The sequence below is a fragment of the Seriola lalandi genome, unplaced genomic scaffold (assembly GCF_002814215.2).
Source record: "Seriola lalandi dorsalis isolate HSWRI2012SDOR001 ecotype SW California unplaced genomic scaffold, Sedor1 jcf7180002054331, whole genome shotgun sequence".
Taxonomy (NCBI): Eukaryota; Metazoa; Chordata; class Actinopteri; order Carangiformes; family Carangidae; genus Seriola; species Seriola lalandi.
In genome coordinates, this window is record NW_019524884.1 from 145,441 (window position 1) to 166,710 (window position 21,270).

General features: G+C 38.7%; 1 protein-coding gene across 1 annotated transcript in view; it reads left to right on the forward strand.

Annotated features, from left to right (window-relative positions):
- Positions 1 to 2,345: 2,345 nt before the first annotated feature.
- The window catches only part of hydin (HYDIN axonemal central pair apparatus protein), a 66,216-nt gene continuing 47,291 nt past the window's right edge, over positions 2,346 to 21,270 (forward strand). The window contains exons 1-11 of the mRNA XM_087174230.1: positions 2,346 to 2,447; positions 3,627 to 3,752; positions 5,438 to 5,557; positions 5,903 to 6,037; positions 7,144 to 7,343; positions 7,784 to 7,908; positions 17,408 to 17,609; positions 17,818 to 18,001; positions 18,709 to 18,808; positions 20,561 to 20,679; positions 20,844 to 21,067. Of these exons, the coding sequence (XP_087030356.1) occupies positions 2,346 to 2,447; positions 3,627 to 3,752; positions 5,438 to 5,557; positions 5,903 to 6,037; positions 7,144 to 7,343; positions 7,784 to 7,908; positions 17,408 to 17,609; positions 17,818 to 18,001; positions 18,709 to 18,808; positions 20,561 to 20,679; positions 20,844 to 21,067 (1,637 nt within the window). The remainder of the gene's footprint in view (positions 2,448 to 3,626; positions 3,753 to 5,437; positions 5,558 to 5,902; positions 6,038 to 7,143; positions 7,344 to 7,783; positions 7,909 to 17,407; positions 17,610 to 17,817; positions 18,002 to 18,708; positions 18,809 to 20,560; positions 20,680 to 20,843; positions 21,068 to 21,270) is intronic.

Sequence of the window (21,270 nt, forward strand, 5' to 3'; positions counted from 1 at the left end):
TGATCCGTTCACTGGGAGAGACAGGGCTGGGAACAGAGGGAGAAACTGAGAGGGACAGAGGGGAAGAGAAATGGAAGAGGCAAATGATAAAATCAGCAATAATAGATAAATATATTTAAGACCAAAATGACCTAATGCTACATTTCTTCTTCTTCTCATTTCTAAATGATATATGCCTGAAGCATGATGTAGCCTACAACTACTTCCTTTCCATCTCTCTCTCTCTCTCTGTCTCTCTCTCTGTCTCTCTCTCTCTCTCTCTCTCTCACGCACATGCAGGCTACAACAATTCAAAGTGCTGACTCATGGGTTAGAAGGGAAGAATGACAGCAATGAGCGAAAGAACAAACAACTAGTCCGAAAAGGTATAACTATAGGCTATAAGACAACTATTGTGTGTAATGATACAAGATCCAATAAACCCAATAACCAGAGCTGCAGCTCAGTAAAACATTTTCACCTTAACTATCAGATTTTATGATCTAAATCTTTGTAAGGTGAATTAGTGTAGCCTAGCTAAGGCTGACAAGTCCGCAATGTCTTGTTTTGGAATTTGTGTTTCAACACATTTTACATTCATAGTATTTTATAAGGTTTTATTGTTAATAAACAATTGAATAAAGAATTTTGTTCCTGGCAATGTGGAGAAGGCTTGAAATAGCACTTTGACCTGATGCAGTGATACCCAAGTAATTTAAACTTAGAAGTGGAACATAAGTTATTAAAATGAGTAATCAGAAGTTTCAGTCACTGAAAATAAAAGGAAGAAAGAAAAAAAAGACATTCTGAGTATGGGGCCTCTGGGGAAAATACTACTGTTGATCAGGGTCAAAGTGTCTCTACTTGGGGGGAATGTACCACATCAGTCCAGATATGTATGCCATAAACTGACGGTAAAAGGGGTTAAGTAAATGGATTTATGGAAGCTGTAGATTAAACCACAAATTCCTACTCTGTCATCATGCTCACTGGGCTTTCAAATCCCTTTTTGTAGTCCCACTTGCCCATATAATGACCCTCTTATACACACACACACACACACTAGAGAGAAGGGCGAAGCGGGACATGTGCCTTTGATACATACAAGATGGAATGATATAACCTTTTTTGGGGGATAATTTCTATTGTGGGCAAATAGAAACATATTCTTCACCTGTTTCCATGGATTGTCCAGGGATGTTAAATATCTGCAGATTGTAAGATTGCGTATGGTTAATTTTTAGCTCACGAAATGTTGGTTGTTCTCAAAATCTGCAATGAAACATGTCTCACTTTTAGTGAAACATAGAAACCCGGACAAGCAGCTTCAATATTAAGGACAAATTGAATGTGCGAACCAAACAATATTTTAACAAGTATTAAAATGTTTCTAAAAATGAACGATGTTAAAATCATAATAAAGTATTTGCTTATTTAAAACTTGCAGCTATGGAAAGTCTGCTTAACTACACGTTTATTATTTTACGCTGTCAATTGCTGCTGCTAATATGTATCTTTAAGAAAAGGCGCAGGGCTTTCACTCGTAAGTTTCACCAGTGTTTAAATCTTAGTTTTAGTTTGTCTCCCATACAGAATATTTCATTTGGGCTCAGAAAACAGTATTACCTTCGTTCTCTCTTTAAAAACACTTCAAACATAGATGTGTTGTATGCTTTATGGTGAGAGACGACCTCACTACAAACGTAGCAGCTGCCAGCCAATCAGAAAACAGTTTACTGGGCGGTTGGTTGTATGCGTTGCCACGGCAACAAACCACAACGAAGTTGACTTGAGCGTGTCAAATCTACGGTTTATACTTAAGGAGTGGTAAGACTTGTTTAATTTCCTTTTGACAGTGCAAAAAGAGAGGTTTAACCACTGAGTTTCTTCTAACGTTAAGCGACGGAAGGGAAGTGTTTAGCCGGGTAGAAGACTTAATAGAGCTCAATTATACAGCGAGTCGACAGGTAAACTGAAGACCTAAGCAATGCGAAGTATTTTCTATAGCAAACTAACAATGTGCATGTGTAGTTGTAATAATAATAATAATAATAATAATAATAATAATTTGGCCAGTTTGAGACAAGCTTGAAAGAAATTCTCCAAAAGTGGCCAAAAGGCTCGAGGACTTGTTGCACTATAGCTTTACACTGTTATTAGCGTAACAGAACTTAAATTAACAACTGTTAGCCTACACATCAGCATCACATGAAGGAAAGCTACCGTCTTAAATGAAGTCTCTAGGCTGAAAGTATACCGAAGTAGTTGAATTTCAAAGTTGAGAAAGTTTTAGAAGATTTGAACATTGATCTAAAATCTTCTCTTCTCCTCGCTTCTCTTGCAGGTACTTCTGTGACACATTAAACATGACAGACATTCAGATGCACACGAGAACAAAGCGGCTTAAGAGCAAAGTGTCCTTGCCTTACAATCATAAACTTGTCCCGAAGGATGACAAGCCAAGAAGGGTGAGGATATCATGTTGTTTTTACTTTTTCTCTGTGATCTCACATTTGCCAGTTCTTGTAGATTCTGTTGTGAAACCTTATGACAACATGGCATCTTTTAACTACACACAGAATAAGGAGTATCCAGATAAAATCTATGAGATGTTGAAACTAGGGTTTTCTCTAGAATTTACAGGGGGCCAATTTCCTGCAACTGTCCTTTTTGGACATTGTCCCGTTTTTTTGAAGAAGCTGCTTCAAATACAGATTGTCCTAATAATTACCTTGGCTTCTTATAAGGAACAAAAATCGATATCTGACTGCAGTGTTTTTTGGCAGTGACCTCAGCTCAGCAATTTAAGTCATCTGATTTCTCCTCAGCTGCTTGTATCTGTAGGTCTACTTAGAGTACGCAAAACTAGGTAGCACTTTTACTTTATGTAGATTTTTCTTAGGTCAAATGAGATTGACATATTCAACTGTTTATCTGCACTGACATACATTAATAATTAAATTCTATAATGATTATATATTATTATTGTTATTAATTAATATCTAAAATATATATTTTATCATTTAAACACCAAAGGATTTTATGAGGAGTTCTTATCAAAAGAGAAGCCACATTATTTCACAACTTGCTTTTTAAATAAATAGTGTTTACTCCTGCAAGTTTGTTGTCTCTGAATAATAGAATGGGGTGTATTATGAATACACACCTAACTGGCAGCTGTTAAATATTGCAAATACAATAACCCCTGCTTCTACATTATTGATTTAGATTTTAAGCTAAAATTCTCTTCTGACCTAACCTTGAAATCGGGTAAGTGCAGTTCGATGTTTCTCTTCTTCTGGTGCACTGATAAAGAGGTGCAAGAGGATTGTGTGGAGAGGCTACTAACCACAAAATACTGCAGATTGTCCTCACTGAGGGGGACAATATTAACATTGTTTGAGGGCATGAAATCCGCTGATGCTAATGTTCCTGTATGTGTTTGATGTAGGAGTCCGTGCATATATGTTATAGCTGACAGCTTAAAGTTGACAGCTCTTGTGCTCATTATTTTTTCCCAGTCTCTTTATTAGTGGTAACAGTATTGTTTCATGTGGTCTCGCTTACATCACCGCTGGTGCTTAGAAGACAGGAAACAGGCTATCAGTGCAGTTAGCATAATAGACTGTGCTACTGTGTGTTTGCAGGTGACTCCATCTGTTTACACCCAGGAGATGTTACAGTCTACAGAGGAGCGCCTGGCTAACACCATTGAGGTGCACCCACCTCGGATCCTGGAGCTGCTTGACATGAGCAAAACTACACATCACAAAGTAAATGCCAGCCAATGTTGTGATCCCCCGGTAGCTTAAAAACTTGCTGTAGTTTCACTATCCACCAAATGAAACTAAAATCTTGTGGGAGAGCACCCAGAAAAACGGCTGAAGATGACACAGTGAAAGAGAAAGTTTACAGTAGGCAGTGATAACTAGGATGATGAAACCATGAACATGTCAGGTGTATGAAGTTAAAGCAGATACTAGAAGCTAGTCTAATTATCAGTGACAAGTGTGACAGTAACAACAGCCTACAGCAACAGATAAAAAGTTGGGCAGGAGTTTGCTATTACAATAGTTGTCTACAGACAAGCTTCAGCTGATCCCTCACAGCTGATCATCCTTACTAGAATAAAGCCCTGGGGAGTCCACTAATAATGTTTGAGTCTCAAAAAACACACTGAAATCAACATTTGATTTTGACAAGCTGTCTTCTCACTACAAAGGACTTGCAGACCATAAGAACATATAAAGCATAGAAATCTACTTCTGCTGATTTTTTTCTAATGCTACCTATGTTATATTTAGATCATTTGTTTACACACTGTACCCCCAGTTAGCACACTTTCTTAAATGGCCAAGACAGGGCCGAAACGAACGTCAATAGAAAGAACTGAATGTGGCAGACTTATTGGAGACCACAAAAAGACAACAACACATTCAAACTTCTCATTATTTTAATCATTATTCCCCTGCTGGGAATGTACTGTCTGCTAAGGTCATTTACACTGTACTGAAGCTTCTTCCCCTTAGTCAGCATGCACTAATTGATGGGCAGAGGGCAACCAATGTGACTGAATGCTCTGTACCTTTAGAGTCAGAATTTAACGGAGAGCTTGGAGCAAAAATGCCATTAGAAACTTGTGAAACACCTAAGAAATGAATAAATGCACCCTCATCATAATTACGAGGACACATTTTTGCATCTCACCCTGTTCACATTTTCTGTTGACTTGTCAAATATGTAAATGTGACCGTGACCAACGTCCACTGTGGGCCACTGTAGGTAATAAATAGGAGCAATGACCAGCAGGCTCTTTTTAGGTCACCCTTAAAGCATCACCCTTAAAGCCTCACCCTGAAAGCCTCATCCGGAAAGCAAACTGCAAACCTCAACTAACACCATCATTTTATCATTGCAAGTCATGGAAAGAAAAATTAGAGGATAAACAAAAATCATTCAGGTTAACTTTAAGAGGGTATATTTACATGTATAACTTGAATGAATTTAATGTATGTGATAGTTATGTGGGTATGATGGACTGTGCAGGGCTTTGCTTTAAAGAGCTCTCCTCCAATTTTACAATGAAGATTATGGTACTTACCCGAGGAGTACTAATCATTCTGTGTAAACAGCTGTATAATGTCCCCTGTGTCCGTGGTGTGAGCTTTCCAAAGTCTGAGAAAATAACCCTGATCCTGTCATTGGAGTTTTCTTAAATTGGAGCTTGAGAGTTCAGGCTTACACAAAACGACTGCGTGACACATTTGAGGTGTGGATTTTTAAAAATGTGTTATGATAATTGTAGGATCCACTGTGTTTGGGGCTTGCTGGAGTATGCCTTTTAAGAATATAATATCATATGGATCCAAAAAAGGCAGTACATTTATATTAGTATGCAATTTTAGCATATAGTAAATGTTTTTGAGTTTTATGTGTGTGTGTGTGTGTGTGTTGTTAGTTGTCCTTGGTGGATATGGACCAGCCACTTTTCCAGCCCTACCCCTCTGAGCTGGTCTTCCAGAACTTCACTCCTGCACAGACCTACAAGTTACCACTACTCCTCCTGAACAATGACAAGGTGTGTGATTGAGTGATGAATAATTAAACATTTACACCAATAACATGTTTCAATCATGAACAGCTGTGAAATGGAACGGCAACAGTCGGACTGTTGGATAGTTTTGACCTTAGCAGCAGAAAAGAAGAGTGTCTACTACATGTATATTTGTGGGTGTGTGTGTGTAATGGGGTGTGGGTTGTGTTGTGCAGAATTATTTGAAAAGGTCAGGGGGGGTTGGAGGAGATTTATTGCTTCAATTTGTACAAGACACCATCAAGTAATAATGAATAAATCATCACTTGTGATCACTTGCTGTGTGGAGCTTGCAATTTTATAACGTTTGTGTGATGTTTTTTTGTCAAGGTTTCACGACAAGTGAAGCTGGAGCTGCAGGACTCAGAGTATTTCCATGTGGTCGGTCCAAAGGATGCAGGTAGCAAGATTGCATCAGGAATGTCTGCTACTTTCACTGTCTTCTTCACCCCACAAGAAGACAAGGTACTGTTGACAGAGGTTTGATTGCTTCATAGAATAATCATACACAGAAGGCCAGATTCACAGAGCACAATTACATATCATGGTAACATGCACATAGGTGGATGGAATTTAGAATAGATGAAGCTGTAATCAGACCTGCAGGGAAGCAGAGAATAGGATGTTGGTAAGAATGTGACATTAGAAAGATAATGCTCTAAGTAAGTACTAATTACTGTAAATAAGACAGTAATATAGAATACATAGGTTTAATGAATAATATGAAAAAACAGATCATTACAGATTATAAATTAAATGTATGCAGTTATTCTGCATTCATATTTTGTCCCTAAATCTCTTTCAAAAGCAAGGTCAGAGTCAGAGGGTTAAGGGTCAAAGGTCAGGCATTGAGTTACACTCGCATAACCTTTTATCGTCTCTTTTACTGATACTGTGGGTGAAAGTGAAAACTGAGAAGCAAAGGTCAACATGAAATGTAGTAAATGTTTAAGGTAACATAATCCCTTACATTTGTCATAGCTGTTTTATTGTGGCCACCACATTTAATGTTTAATTTAATCTTTCTGCGTGGTTCTAGAGATGGCCAAGTCAGGCTGTCGGTTGGTTGGTCAGTCCGCCACGTTGGTACAAACTGAAATATCTTACAAACATTTGTGGTCCTCATATAGTTGGATGAATCCTACTGACTTTGATAATACCCCTCTACATCTAGTGTTTTTATTGAATTCTCTTGAAAGCTTTTGGATAGATTATTGTTATATTTTGTTTTCAGGGATTTGAATTGTAATAATTTCTATCCTCTGCCTCTTCATCCAGCACCTTCATCAGGTCAAAATATTAATTTGTCCATTACTTTGGTTCATGTCCAAATACCAGCAAGAAATGTTATATTTATGTCAGCCTCAGTCCTAATCACCATGTTAACATGCTAGTATGTGTCTAAGTACAGCCTCATAGAGCTGCTAACCTGACTGTAGACTCTTATAACAGGTTTGTGGCTGCTTTGCCAAGTGGTCTGCATACACATGTTAAATCAGAAAATACTATTAACAAAGGTTTGCTAGGTAATGACTTAAAAATGAAAAATTAATTTACATTTCTCTATTTAGGACTACCACCACAGACTGGTTTGTGTGACAGAGAGGGAGCGGTTTGAGGTCCCAGTCCTTGGCATTGGGCCGCGTGCCATTCTTGACTTTCGGGATGAGCTCCATTTACCCCTCTGTCTGGTGAAAGCCTCCACACAGAGGACTCAACTAGTCCGCAACATAGGAAACAGCAAGGCCAAGTTCAAGCTGCACACACAGAGGTTAGAGTCTGTATAGAACGTGTTTATGTCTGCTGTGTTTGACTGATTTCATGTATGATATTTTACATTATAGCAGATAGTTATTAAATAAATAAATAAACAGTTAATTTACACATTAACTCACTAACCCAGAATCACAACTTGACAGCAAATATTTTTCGTAGCAAGTGTTAAACAACTATATAGCTATACTTGGTTTAAGGTAAATATTTTATTAGCAAGTAATTAGTATTGATTACAATTAAAGTTTTATTGAACTTTTCGGTGTCTTCTGCCAGTTTCTAAAAGGACATTGCGCCTTGGTAATTATATACAGTGCATTTGGAAAGTGTTCAGACCCTTTCAATTTTATATATATATATATATATATATATTTATATATACACCAAGCCTGTTTTATTCCACCCTGTGACAGTCTATTCTATTTTATTTTATTTCAGGCCTTTCACAGTGACACCCTCCTCTGGGACCCTTGATAAAGGCGAGAGCATGCAGGTGACAGTGGATTTCCACCCCATGACCATAGGAGACCACCGCCAGGACCTGCTGCTGCACTACCATACTGGTGAGAGAAATTCAGGCCTACAAACAAAACTACAAAACTGTTCCACAAATAACTTCAGAATAAGTTAAGCTTCTGACATTAGTGTCAATTGTACAATAGCATAACTTATTGATTTCCCAAAGTAAAAGTAGGTGTTCGAAGTAATAAAATATTCATATTTAGTTGACCTGATCAGCATATCCAGAATTTTTTATTCCCCCTGCAACAGTGACAGCTGTGGCTGGAGGCATTATGTGTAAGGTTGTCCGTCTGTCCGTACGTCCCATTCATGTGAATGTGATATTTAAGTAACTCCTTAAGGAAATCTCTTCAAATGTGGTACAAATGACTCAGCAACAGAAGGAGAGATTGTGACCATATTTCCTGCAACCTGACAGGTTAGCAGGTGCATACAACCACAAGGTGGCAATTCTAGTTCATAACAAGAATGACCTTGTTACTGTGTGTTTCTTATTAGATGTGTTATTTTTCCATCTAAGTATGTTTCTGGAAACTAAATTTTATTGTGCTTTGAATGCCTCCATAGAAAAGAGGCAGTGAGCTTTCAGACAATCTGTCTCTCATCTGTCAAAATGTGCTTCTCAGTCTGTCTGTCTCTATTTGTGCAACACTGTGTCACAGAAATAGATTTCATTTGGCTTCATCAAAATCTGACAGTCTGACGCATAATTGAACCATAAAGGACAAATATCAGTATTCTATCAACATAACAGTTTTCTTTTGTAATACACATAAATATGTGAGACTTCTCTTCAGTGAGACTTTCAACAAAGTACATTGTCTCAATCCGTCATTATATCTGATATGGCCAGGCACACACGTACACACAGGCACACACTACAAGCACACACACCGAGATGGAAACAGAGATATTCAAACTACCAAGTTTTTCATTCATCAGCTGTGTCAAATGGTTATGGAACTAAAAGGATGAATGTGTTTGCTATATTCACAGAGGTGAACACCTTAATAAGATTCCCTCTCTGCAGCAGTGGTGACCCTGAAGCAGAAAAAGACTGCCAAACAGGCCCCACCATCAGAGCACACACACACACACACACACACACACACACACACACACACACACACACACACACATTCCAGTTCAGGGTTTGATGACAGGTGCTCACTTGTTACAGATGAGAAGCAAGTTTGTTTAGTCTATACTTACTTATACTTGTCTATACAATGTTACCGCTTGTGTGTGTGCTTTACTGTCTCTGTCACATATGCAGCCCTTATCAGTGTTTTCCATCCACATACCTATCTGTAGCAGCTCAACACAGTTCGATTCCCCCAAGCTGATCTAATTAACTGCTCATTGTCTCTTTTCTAATTGTCTTCTTTTTGCCACTTGATTTAAACCCAATATGCTGTGTATATGGCTGTATGTGCAGGAATGAATGTGGCTGGTTTTGTATTCAGAACAAGCCTTTAACCTTAGATGTAGCAGATGAGTAGATACTAACAAGGTACTTTAGAGCTTGTGTGGATATGTGTGTGTGTTTATGTCTGCTTGGGGCCATGGACTCAAAGGTGAAATACGTAATGGTATTGAAAGGAGAATCTATAACATCCTAAGGGAGCTGGGCTGTAAGCATGGAGGGCGTTGTGATCATAAAGATTTTGCAGTAAATGTTGCCATTTCATGAGAATAAATCACTGTTATTTCTGTGGTTAAAAAGTTTGATGAATAACAACAAAATCGCATTGTGTTTATTAGTTTAAACTGTGACAATTTTGTTGTTCTGTTAATTTGGTTGCAATGAATCAGCTCTGAGTCATTTATCCTCATTAAGGATTTTATATTACCATTGCTTGATAAACGGTTTAATACAATACTGTAGTTTTGCACCCAGTTGTCATTGGTTTTGTGGATAGCCTTGGTTGCCTTCACAATTAGCCAGACTCCTTAACATCAAAGGCAAAAAGATGAAGCTTTTGACTTTTCCTATACACACACAAGGGGATCAATTAGAGGTACAAAAAAAAGAAAAAAAAGAGAGTTGGTTGAAAAAATCTGTGCATGGCTTTTATCCTGTTCAGCAGAAATTGTGTGTGCTGATCAAACTGGGGCTTAAACTGTTAGCTCATCCCGTTTTGAGCATCCTACATGTATTTAGGGAAGGTATTTTTTTTTTATTCACTTAATGGATGGCAAACATTTAATTTTAACTTAAAAATAGAAGGTTTTAATGCAGTTTTGTCAGAACATCAGCTTACAGTAACTTGGCTAACTAGACCCAATTCTGTACTGTACTTTTTTATGATGGGAACTTTTTCCTTTCATATGTACTCCAAGCTAAACCCTGACAGCTAAAAATAGCAACAGCAAATAGGATTGGATAAGTTGAGCAAGGGAGTGCTTCAATCAGAATCTGATCAGCCTCAATCCTGACCCAAGCTTCCCACATCACAGTCTCCTCTAAAGCTAATTTCAGATACCTACTCATTTCACAGACACACCTCCCAAAAAGTCATAGAAAAATAGCATGATGTTTAACAAATACAGTAGAACAGTTGTGTACTATGCAGAAAAAAAGACTTGAGTTCATTCATGTTAGTTATGCTTCTCCTGGGTAGATCACAATGCACTCCCCCCATTTTTACTGTGTGTGAGTGTGAGGGAAAATCCAGTACTTTGCTGACACGACACTCATTCTGTTATCAGTAGTAGTCCTGAAACTCCACCACGACAAAGTCACCTTGTGCAGAAACAGCCTGTTTATGATTGGATAATGGTGGATAAGAGCAGAAGCGTTCTGACTTCAGATTTATATTCATGCATTTTACTTTATCATTTAATTATTGTGATGCTATTTCCGAGAGCTGAGAGAGATCTGATAAAAGATTTATGTGAAGCTCTTTAATGACGATTGTTTTGAATGAAAAATATATCTCTATATATGGCTGTGAATGAGTGATTTTGTTTTTATGTTTGTGTGTATTGAAAAGTATGAGTGACCTTAAAGGTGCAGGGATGCTGTGTTGCTGAAACTGCAAAAAACATAAGGTTGTCAGTACTTGCAGTGGGTTATAAATGTATAACACTCTTAATAGGCTAATGCACAGCAGCAGTACATGAATAGTATCTTTGTGTATTCATAAAAATCAAGATAATGACAATTGTTCATTAAGCCCCTAGGATACTTTGTATGTAAACAGCATATCAATAGGCATCTCTTTGGAGAAGTGTCCCCTCAGTAGTGGCCTAACTGCGTCAATACACATTAAACATAATCTGCAAACCTCATGGCCAGTAGACATAAAGTGTCTGGCTAAAGGAGACGTATTTATTATGCTCATGGACCTTTTTTTTTTTTTTTGAGAATTCTCAATTCCCCTTTTGTCTTGCCCATATATTAAAACCCACAAGGATATTTCAATAGGATGTGTGGATGGAAACTTGAGTAATGGTAAATGGTTATTCCTATCTCTCTTTTAGCAAAAACCCAGACTCATAACTCATAACTCAGACTTGTTTATGCTCTCATCCAAAACATAAACTGATACTCTACTTATCTTACTGTGAATGTGATAGTGGGCAATCTAGAGTTAAGCTACTCCTTAAATGCTTTCAGTACCAGTAAATACAAAAATTACGTGCCGTGTTTCTACATAAATAGGCAAGTCTGCTGAAGGAGTGGCAACAGTAGCAGTGTTCAGCAGCATTAACCTTTTATAGTGGGAGGGATAGCCCAGGTCCAGAACACCACTTACAACCCATCAAGAGACTATCATTTTTAATTTAGCACCTTTCCCTGACTCCCTCACTCTCATGTATGTTTCAGGTCAGCATGTCGCAAAAGGCTTTACTCTGCTGAGGGGCCATTGGAGACTTCAGCATAAGCTGGTGGATGTAGCCTGTCTGTCTGTCTGTCTGTCTGTCTGTCTGTCTGTCTGTCTGTCTGTCTGTCTGTCTGTCTGTCTGTCTGTGTGTGTGTGTGTGTGCATGTGTGCGTTAATGTGCTGTGCATCAGTTTGCATGTACAGTACACCATAGTACTTAAAGCGGGTACACATTGTGTCTTTATTTTCCTTTGTCAGATAAAAGTCAGTGTAGCTTTGAAAAATAATAGTTTTCTCAGCTCACTTGTTTTCCTTCATTGCTGTGTTAGACATCCTTGTTTTGTCTTAAAAGTGAGTAGAGGCTCTTTGATGCTCCAGTAACCTCCCCTCCCTGCTTCCCTCCATCATACATCCCCCTTCTCCTCTGTCACTGCAGCTGATTTAAATGAAGAGACAGACAGCTCTTAGGGAGCGTTGAGGCATCTGCTTTGACAGGGCTATAGCACCAAGGGGACTTCAGTACAGCAGCCTTTTAGAAAAGCCACACACACACACACACACACACACACACACACACACACACACACACACACACACACACACACACACACAAACACACACACACACACACACACACACATACATACACAAATCAAGTAGCTTATAAACAAACACACAATCTCAAATGTAGGTACATGCATGTGCTTCCACACACTCATACACACACACACACACACACACTGAAGTGCTGCTTTTGGTGCTGCAATCAAAGGCAGCTGAAGCGGTTGAGAAGTTCTAGCTGTGCACATACCGAATTTGTGGGAAGAGAAAGCAAGACGGGTTGGTGGACAGCTATGATGAAAGCTTAGCAATAAGCTGCAGCCCTCCCTGCCTGTCAGCTGCTGTCATAGCATCCGGATGCTGGGAGATAATTGCTTTTCTCTCTGTATTCCCCAATTCTCTCTCTCTCTCCCTCATTTCCTTCTATCACTCATCTTCTGTCCTCTGTTCTCTTTACTCTCTTCTTCATCATATGATGATATTTCACGTCTTCATAGTCTTTCTTTCTTCCAGAGTGAAAGCAAAGAACTGGCCTTCCTATGGGATTGTGCCAGGCTGTTTTGTTATCCCCTCCCTCAGTGGAAATCTAATGTGTTCTTACTGTAGGACACGCCTAGTCATTGTATAGATCTTGTAGTCGATTAATCTTAAAGCTAAATAAGTCACACTGGGACAGTTGCACTATGACTGCTGCTTTCATGTTACTGAGAAATGAGGTATCTCATGTCCCAATGAAACACTCCTGATCATTTGCGTTAAAGTTCAGGAAGAGATGGATATAAAGTTTTCCTATTCAGTCTGCACTGAATAGGACTTGAAACCTAATGGGATGGTTCATCTAATGAAAATTTAATACATTTGCTTATTATTGTGAGAGATAAATCTTTTGCATTTGGTTGATTCATCACTGACTCTTACTCCTCTCTTTCTTATGAAGAGTAGTATGTTCATTGATATACTGGTCATGACACATGTCTTCTCATTGCCCAATACCAGCAAAGGTTGATTTCACAATCCTCTTTCAGACTTTTAAATGCACTGGCTCCCTCCTCTATCTTCAGTACTTATTATTCCACATACTCCATCACACCCTTTACAGTACATTCTCTTGATGCAAGTTACTTAGCTCCTAGGTTTAATAAAAAGTCTTTTGGGGGTAGAGCCTTTACTCACGAGCTTCCCTTCTTTTGGCTAAACTCTCTATGCAAATTCAGGAAGTAGGCTCTGTTGAGATTTTCAAGTCCAGGATTAAAACCTGCTTATTTCCCTATGTGATCCCTCTTAATTTCACTGGCAGCGTAATGATCTGACTGATTCTACATTAGTAACATTCTGAATTTATCTCATTTTTGTTACTATTGCTGTTCATTATGAACCTTTTTTCATTTCCTTACCTCAGTCGTGTTGTTGTATTAACACTCTTACCTGTATATTTGAGATTCTGCCTGCTTGTGTGTATTCGGTCTCATAGTTGTCTGTCGGATGTTATATGTTATTGGTTATCCTACAAGGTGTGTGGAGTCTCAGGTGTGCACTCAAATAAACTTGAACCTATATAAACAGGGTAATAGCCTGACACAAACGAGGTCTAGAGGTAGCAAATGGACTGGTTGGATTTTTGTTCTTGTTTCTATCATCATCCTTGCTGCATGTTGAGTGTCATTTTTGTCACCATGGTAACCAATCAGCAAGGATGGAAATATTGGGCTATGCTCTCTGAGTGTGTGTGTAGGGGGACTGTTTGTGACTGAGTGTTTGTGACACTAAATAAAATAGCAGGCGTTAGGGCTGTTAGGTCATTTTCATACCAGTTTTACATACCCTTGCCCACACCACCTATAGGAAAGGACATGTTGATGATGCCTCCTACAGGCAAAGACAGAAATACAGTAGCTTCTTTAATAGTTGCAACTTGCAGGCAGGCAATCAGTGTTCAGTCTTCCGGCAGGTTCTCCCATCTCTGCAGAGGACTTCTTACGCTCTGTTAGAGTGACTGTTGGATCCCTAGTCACCTCCCTGACCAAGGCCGTTTTTATACCCTTGCCCTCATCTCTGCAATGCCTCAATTCTGTTGTTGAGGTCCACAGAGTTCCTTGGACTTTGTGGCTTATTTTTGTCCTGAAATGCACTGTGAATTGTGGAACCTTATATTCACAGGTGTGTGCCTTTATAACTATGTCCAATCAATCAAGTTCAAGACACTTCTCAAGGACAAACAGCAGGATGCATCTGACCACAATTTGGAGTGCACAGCAAAGAGTATTTTGTAATACTTTTGTAAATAAAAGATTTCAGTTCTTGATTTAAATAAATTTGCAAATTTTTTTTTTCAAAAATCTGAGAATTGTATGCATTTAAAAATAAATCTACAGCACAATAAAGTTTGTAAGAAGTGAGGGATCCACTGTCAGTGTATTTGTTTGAAAAATCGGCTCCATAGAAAATAATATTAAAAAAATAAAAATAAAAACAAAGACAGAATCGTGTCACACATTCTAGCAAAAACATACAAAATACTTTATTCTTGATGAAAAAGCCAAACAGACATTCATAACCACAAACAAACTAATAAATAAATAAGCTGATATTTTACATTGTATACCTGCATCATATTCTAGCTAAAGTCAAATAATTTGTAACGACAAAACATCAGTATATCACGGTTAACTCCAGTGCTTTGCATCAATGACACTGTGTCCTTGTTTATTTCAACATTTTTAGATTCACATCAGTGGAAGTGCACTAATATTATTTCAGTCCACAAAATTTTTGCACTGTCAAACCTGAGTCAAGTTTCTTTTACTTGGCCAAGAGCAGGATTTCACTTATCATCCTGCAGAGCAACCATCAATCCTCCAAAACCTTTGCCATGTGTTGAATCTGCATTTCAGAGCAATTGTACCTCAATCACAGTTAGTTGGGCACTCTCTGTGTTGCAATAAATTTGTAAGAAGTAATTAATGGCAAGTCTCCACTTTTTTTTGGCTGAGGACAAACGCTGAAAAGCACAATCACAATAAAATCACAATGAAATTCCCATTGGACTGCTTTCAGATGATAAAATCCATGTCACTTTGATCCCAGTTTTCATTTCTAGTAATAATATTGACCAAGGTATCTGTGTTTTGATTGGGGCTAGGGAAATGTATGAAAGGAATTATGAACCACAGAAACACACAGAGGACAACCAGAGTTCAGAGCCCAGACAACTCAGTATTCAGAATTCAGATCCTCTAACATTATATATAGATGGACTCCCTGTGTGTGCTGGGTTGGACCTGTAAATAATGATAAATATAAAATTATATATAATGTATAGTATATAAATAATGTCATCATAAGCAATGTTTTTCCACAGGCTAAAGCTCAAGTCTCTCTGATTTGAATGTAAACAAACACTCACTAAATTTACATAAGACCTTGGTGGCTTTATACAAAACTTAATTTTGCATCTTATTTTGTTGCTTGTTATTGTTGCTCTTTCTCTCACTGTTGGAAAAGTGCACACTGTGATGGTGGTAACATGTTACTACCACAGAGACTCATTAGATGTCCTACTAACCATCAAGGTCTTTGTCTCTTGAGGCTTGTGGGTTTGAAACTTTACTCCTGAGACCCATATTTGGGATGGGTTGTGATCGGAAATCACATTTACTTTAAATCTATTACATTATGATTTTATGCTTTCACTTTTATGATGTATTTCACATAGCTCCATATGCTGGCAGCATAATAAAATACGTTTTGGATTGGTTTTGATTTTCCAGGATAATTTTAAAACCACCTTAGTGTCTTTGCAAGGATCCATTTGATCCAGATTCAGTTTTTCTAAGCTACACTCTGCAGTGTGTCCTTGACTCCATGCTGACTTTCTCCTCTATTCCCAGCCCATATTAGGCCTCAGACTCCCAGAGGAGCAGCAGTGGCTGCTCAGTGGATAGGATTTTGTTGTGCTGGGCAGCACCTCCACCCCCACCCCAATACAACTGCACTTTTAGGGCATTGCTTTAATTAAGAATTAGCTCCAAGCTAGCTTGCTTTTTAAATAAACAGTAAAAAAACAACTTGTAGTCCCACTGGCAAAGTGTAGTTTGGCAAACAGGGGACAAAGAGACAAAAATCAAATAGTCTGATGACTGACTTCTTAGACTGAGACATTTAGACATGAGTTGTGACAGTGTTTATATGTTATGGACAGCATGGGTAAATAAGTCCCCCTTTGGAAAGGGTCAGCTAACTTGAACATGTACAGTACATTTTTCATAAAATAGGCAAAAAAACCCTGACCCCCTCCCTACACGCTGCTACACCCTTTCATGACAATAAAGAACATGAACATAACTGTGTCTAGCATTGGTTTGGAGAGGCAGAGAGACAAGGGCTTTTTTCCTTGGGGTAGCTTGTATTTTTATTGCTGGTTGCTTGTTATTATACTAAATGTATAACTATGTACCTTATTCGCTTCAATTCAAATTTTTATTTTTGATAAAACTTTTTATTAATGTTTTTTTTATTCTGGTATTAAAACTGAAATGGACTAACTAACCCCCACTTAACTGTATAGTAGCTGTGGTTACTGTTTATGGTTATGATTTTAACTATGTAAACATTTACCATGTGTCTGTGGTGTTGTTTTTGGTGGGATGTACAGTATGTGGCATCAATTTAACATGTGTTAGCTTTAAGATGGAAATTGTTTATTTATTGTAAATGATTCTCTGGACAGCAATGTTTTGAAAGGCTTAGTGAAACCACTTATGTTTGTTTGACTCGACAAACAAAAGCACCCTTTCATGCTTTTACTTGCAGCTTTTAATGTTCAAGCTGTGTTAACAGCACATCTCATAACAATGACATGTTCATGCCATGCACTTTCAGAGACCATGTTTTTGCAGATGTTTGCAGTATTGCTAACCTGGTTACAGGCTTCTGAAATGCCACCCTCATCTCAGATGGTTTCAGAAATTCAGCGTTATAAATAAATGTTTGAATGAATGAAGTAGAAATTTAAATGGGACTAAAATCTTCATTGTTTTAATGACAGCTCATGTGTCCCATTAGAGAGAACAATAAATAACTCATAATCAAAAATCAAAAATCTACCAGTATTGACTGTGTACCTCTGCATGCGTCTGCTGTTTTTGCTCAGGTGAAGATGTGTACATCAGCTTGTATGGGGCTTGTGAGGAACTGAACATTCATCTTGAGCCTGACTCCGTCTTGTTGAAGAAGACTTACATATCTCTGGCCAACGTAAACACAGTGTCTCTCACCAACAGTAGTGACATCCCTCTTCAGTACTGTTGGTCAACGTGGCCCAGCAAGGAAGAAGAGGAGCTGAGCTTATTGAGGTATGTTTATATGCATGCACATGAAAGAACACAGACAATACAGCACTGTGATTTTGAATAATTTTTTCAGAAGTTGTGTATCTGTGTCAGCTACCCTCATCCCTCCTCCTCTGTGTGCATGTAGCATGTACAATTACCTGCTGTGTATTTCTTTTTACCAAAGCGTGTGTTGCCAGATTTACCTTTCACCTCCCCTCCCTCCCTCCAGGGAGAGCTCAGTACTCCAGAGGGAGGAGGAGGAGAAAGAACGGTTGCTTTTTGAGTGTGAGTCTGACCCCACAGCGATCCATCGCCTCCCACTGCTGGTCAGAGCCCTGCAAGAAAGTAGAAGCCAGGCTACAAAGGACCAACTCCTGGCCCTCTCACACAGCTGCATAACTGTGGAGCCAGCGGTGTGTTTATATGTGTCTGTTCTTGTCTCTCAATATCCGCTCCCTCTTATAACATGCTCGCTGCAAAGACAGAAATGGGTTCTGAGTGAAAAGATGAGATTAGATCTGTCACAAATAGTTAACATTCATCTCTATTGTTCGCATGTAATTCCAGCCTGACTCCTCAGTAACAGAAGGGTCACGATCTGGGCCCTTTCTGCCCAGGGACCTTCAGGTAGCCTGACCTGTTCTGACACCGCCACCCCTCTTTTCTGCCAGTGTCTCCTCTGCTCAGCTCAGCCAGGTTCCCTACACAGAGGGAGAGGGAAGACAAATTAAAAACAGAGAGAGGGCAGAAGGGAGTGAAAGGGTGGGGGAGAGAGTAAACAGTCTGTAGGCCAGTCAACAAACTAAGCTTTGAGAGGACATTTGAGAGAAATGGTCAGCAGTCTCCACACATACTGTGCACACACACAGAGACATACACAGGTATAAGTAGGTCTTATAGGCAGTTAATAGGTGATTAGTGTTGAGCCGGACTAAACTGCAGGACTCAACCCCCCACGTTGTTTTCTACATAAAAAAAGTCCCCTCTTGTCCATTCACACTATCAAGAACCCACCAATTTTTCCCTGTGAGAAAATTTGCATTTACAGTATAGAATCATGTTTACTTTACATCCTTTCTATAAAATAATTGTTTTTCCTTTTTGTCTTTATGTGGCTCAGGAAGGTGAAATATGGCCCAACACTACTGCACAGTTTACCATTGTCTTCAAGCCTGAGGAGGCCAAGCTGTACCAACAAACCATATATTGTGATGTCACAGGTTAGTCTCTAGCTAGAAAATACAACATGCATACAAACGCAGAGTATCGCATTTATCTTTGCAATACAGCAACAGTTTTCAATGTTTAGTTTTTAGCCATGCTAGCTGCAACATGAAATCTTGTACTAAAATTCATGTCCCCCAGAGTCTCACATGTTAGCATTGTCACTGTAAACATGTGCCTCTTGTGTGTCATGTTATGGGATTGGCAAGGATCAGATCATTAACTAATTGTCCACGAGCTGCACAAGCAACATAAACAACCATGTGAGAACTGAAAATGAAATATAGAATGAAATATATATTCGATTTCTGCTATTTATACATACAAAAATATTTATGTTTCACTCACATTGGATATCTGTTTCAGTATGTCTTTGAGGTGAAATACAGGCTCCACTGTTACACTTACTCTTCAAAATTCCCTCTGCACCACCATCAAAAACTTAGCATGCATACACAGAAGTGGACCAGGAAACCCCCAAAATGCATTTGGATACAACTGATTTGCGTCTTTAAAACAACTTCCACAACTTTTCCACACTAAATTTGTGTTGTGTCTCTTCTAGCAGAGTTTATAGTCTTATACACAAAGACAATGTGTGTAGGGAAGCAAAGTTTAATCACAGTAGCTCATTTAGGATCCATTCTTCTGCCAGATGTTGGGCACGTGCCATTTCTAGTATATCTGATAGCCCTGAGATAGTGCCCAACTGTCTGTGAGTTTGGGAGAAGAGATCAAATTATGACAAGATGATGTGTATTAAGGTTTACATTTGCAACAGCTTTATAGCAACACAGCCAACCAAAACTCTCAGAAACAGAGAAAAACTTTATTTTGTTTGTTCTTCAACACCATGGAATTGATTGTTTTAACAACTTCAAACAAACTGTACCCCCCTGCCGTAATCAATAGCTTTGGATTTCTCATAAAAGATTCTCCTTCCCTCAGTGAGTTGTGCCTCAGTGCAGACAAAGGTTAAAAAGACACGTCTGGGTAGCAAACCGTGTCTGTCTATTTACTTATTATCAAAGGACAACTGCTCCTCTCCTCTATGTCTCTGTTATGTTCTCTTCTCCTCCAGTGTGTGATAGCTACAATCAAACCCCTAACCACTGGAGGACTCATTGCTACTTGATCTCATTTTCATATTAGACAATTCAGTCATGAGGCCCCAGTATATTCATCTCACCCCACTGGTAGTAAAAGATTGTTGGAAAATTTGCATGTGGCATTCACGTGTGTCTTCTGAGCCGGAGGCCAGATTTACATTAATTTCCATGTTTTCTGAGGCAGGTGATGACCTGACCAGGAGAAAGTTCAGGAGACTAGTGTACCCTGATTCCTCACTTTGCAAAAAGTTTTAAAAGCTTAATAAGCAAAACCGAAGGATAGACCTCGAATGGCCAAGTTTACAAATACAGAAATAGAAAGAGGCTACAGCAAATAAAATGTTTTAGGGAGAGTAAGAAGTAAAGTAGCTTAGATAATTTGTATTTGGACTAACTTTTGATTCAGTGTATGTTTCAACTAGAAACATAAAAGCAACCTTTCCACTTACATAAAATCAGTGTTACATATGTCCATTACTGCTTGAACGACAGTTTATCCCTCGAAACATTAAATTGTCACTTTTTACATATTTTTGTTGTTACACTTCCCATCTCCTTGTTTTTTCTCTCTGACTCCATGTCTCTCTTTCGATGACTTTGTAATGAATATTTCCTACATCTGTCTTTGTCTGCCCTCAGGCCGTGATTCTCGACTACCTCTCACAATCAAGGGCGAAGGCATGGGACCTGAACTCCAGCTCAACTATAACCTGATGGATATGAAGAATGTCTTCATCGGTGACAAAAACTGTTATGAAGTAAGAAAGTTAAGCCAAAGTAAACAGTTGTGTCCCTTCAGTTCATGATGCCACAAAACTTAATTGCAGTACATATTACATATTACTTCATGATTGATCGCGGGGCTTATACAAGAAAAAACTTTATTTGAGTGTTGAATGAGTGGATACTTCTTTTTGTCCAGTTACTGGTGTCCAACAAAGGGCTGATTGATTCCCCCTTCAAGCTGTCAAGCCCCGACACCACTTTCGGCCGCTGTTTCTCCTTCAGTCCTGAGGAAGGTGTCGTCCCCTCTGGGGCCTGCCAGATTGTGGAAGTCACCTTCCACAGTTGCAACTTGGGAACTTTCTCTGAGGACTTGCTGCTAGCTGTCACAGGACAGCCTAAACCACTTACCTTGACCTTCAGGTGAAGTTAGCAAGTGTTGTAACTCAGATTTTCATGGAACATTCAGATTTATCAATTCTAAAAACTCTATAACTATAAAAGCCTGCTATTCATAAAAATAGTCACCTTCCACTACACTAACGTGCTTATTTAAGAATCCTTGAACTTGATGTTATTGTCCAATCCAAGGTTTCTCATGGCTCATCTCTTTGTTTTGTCTTCCA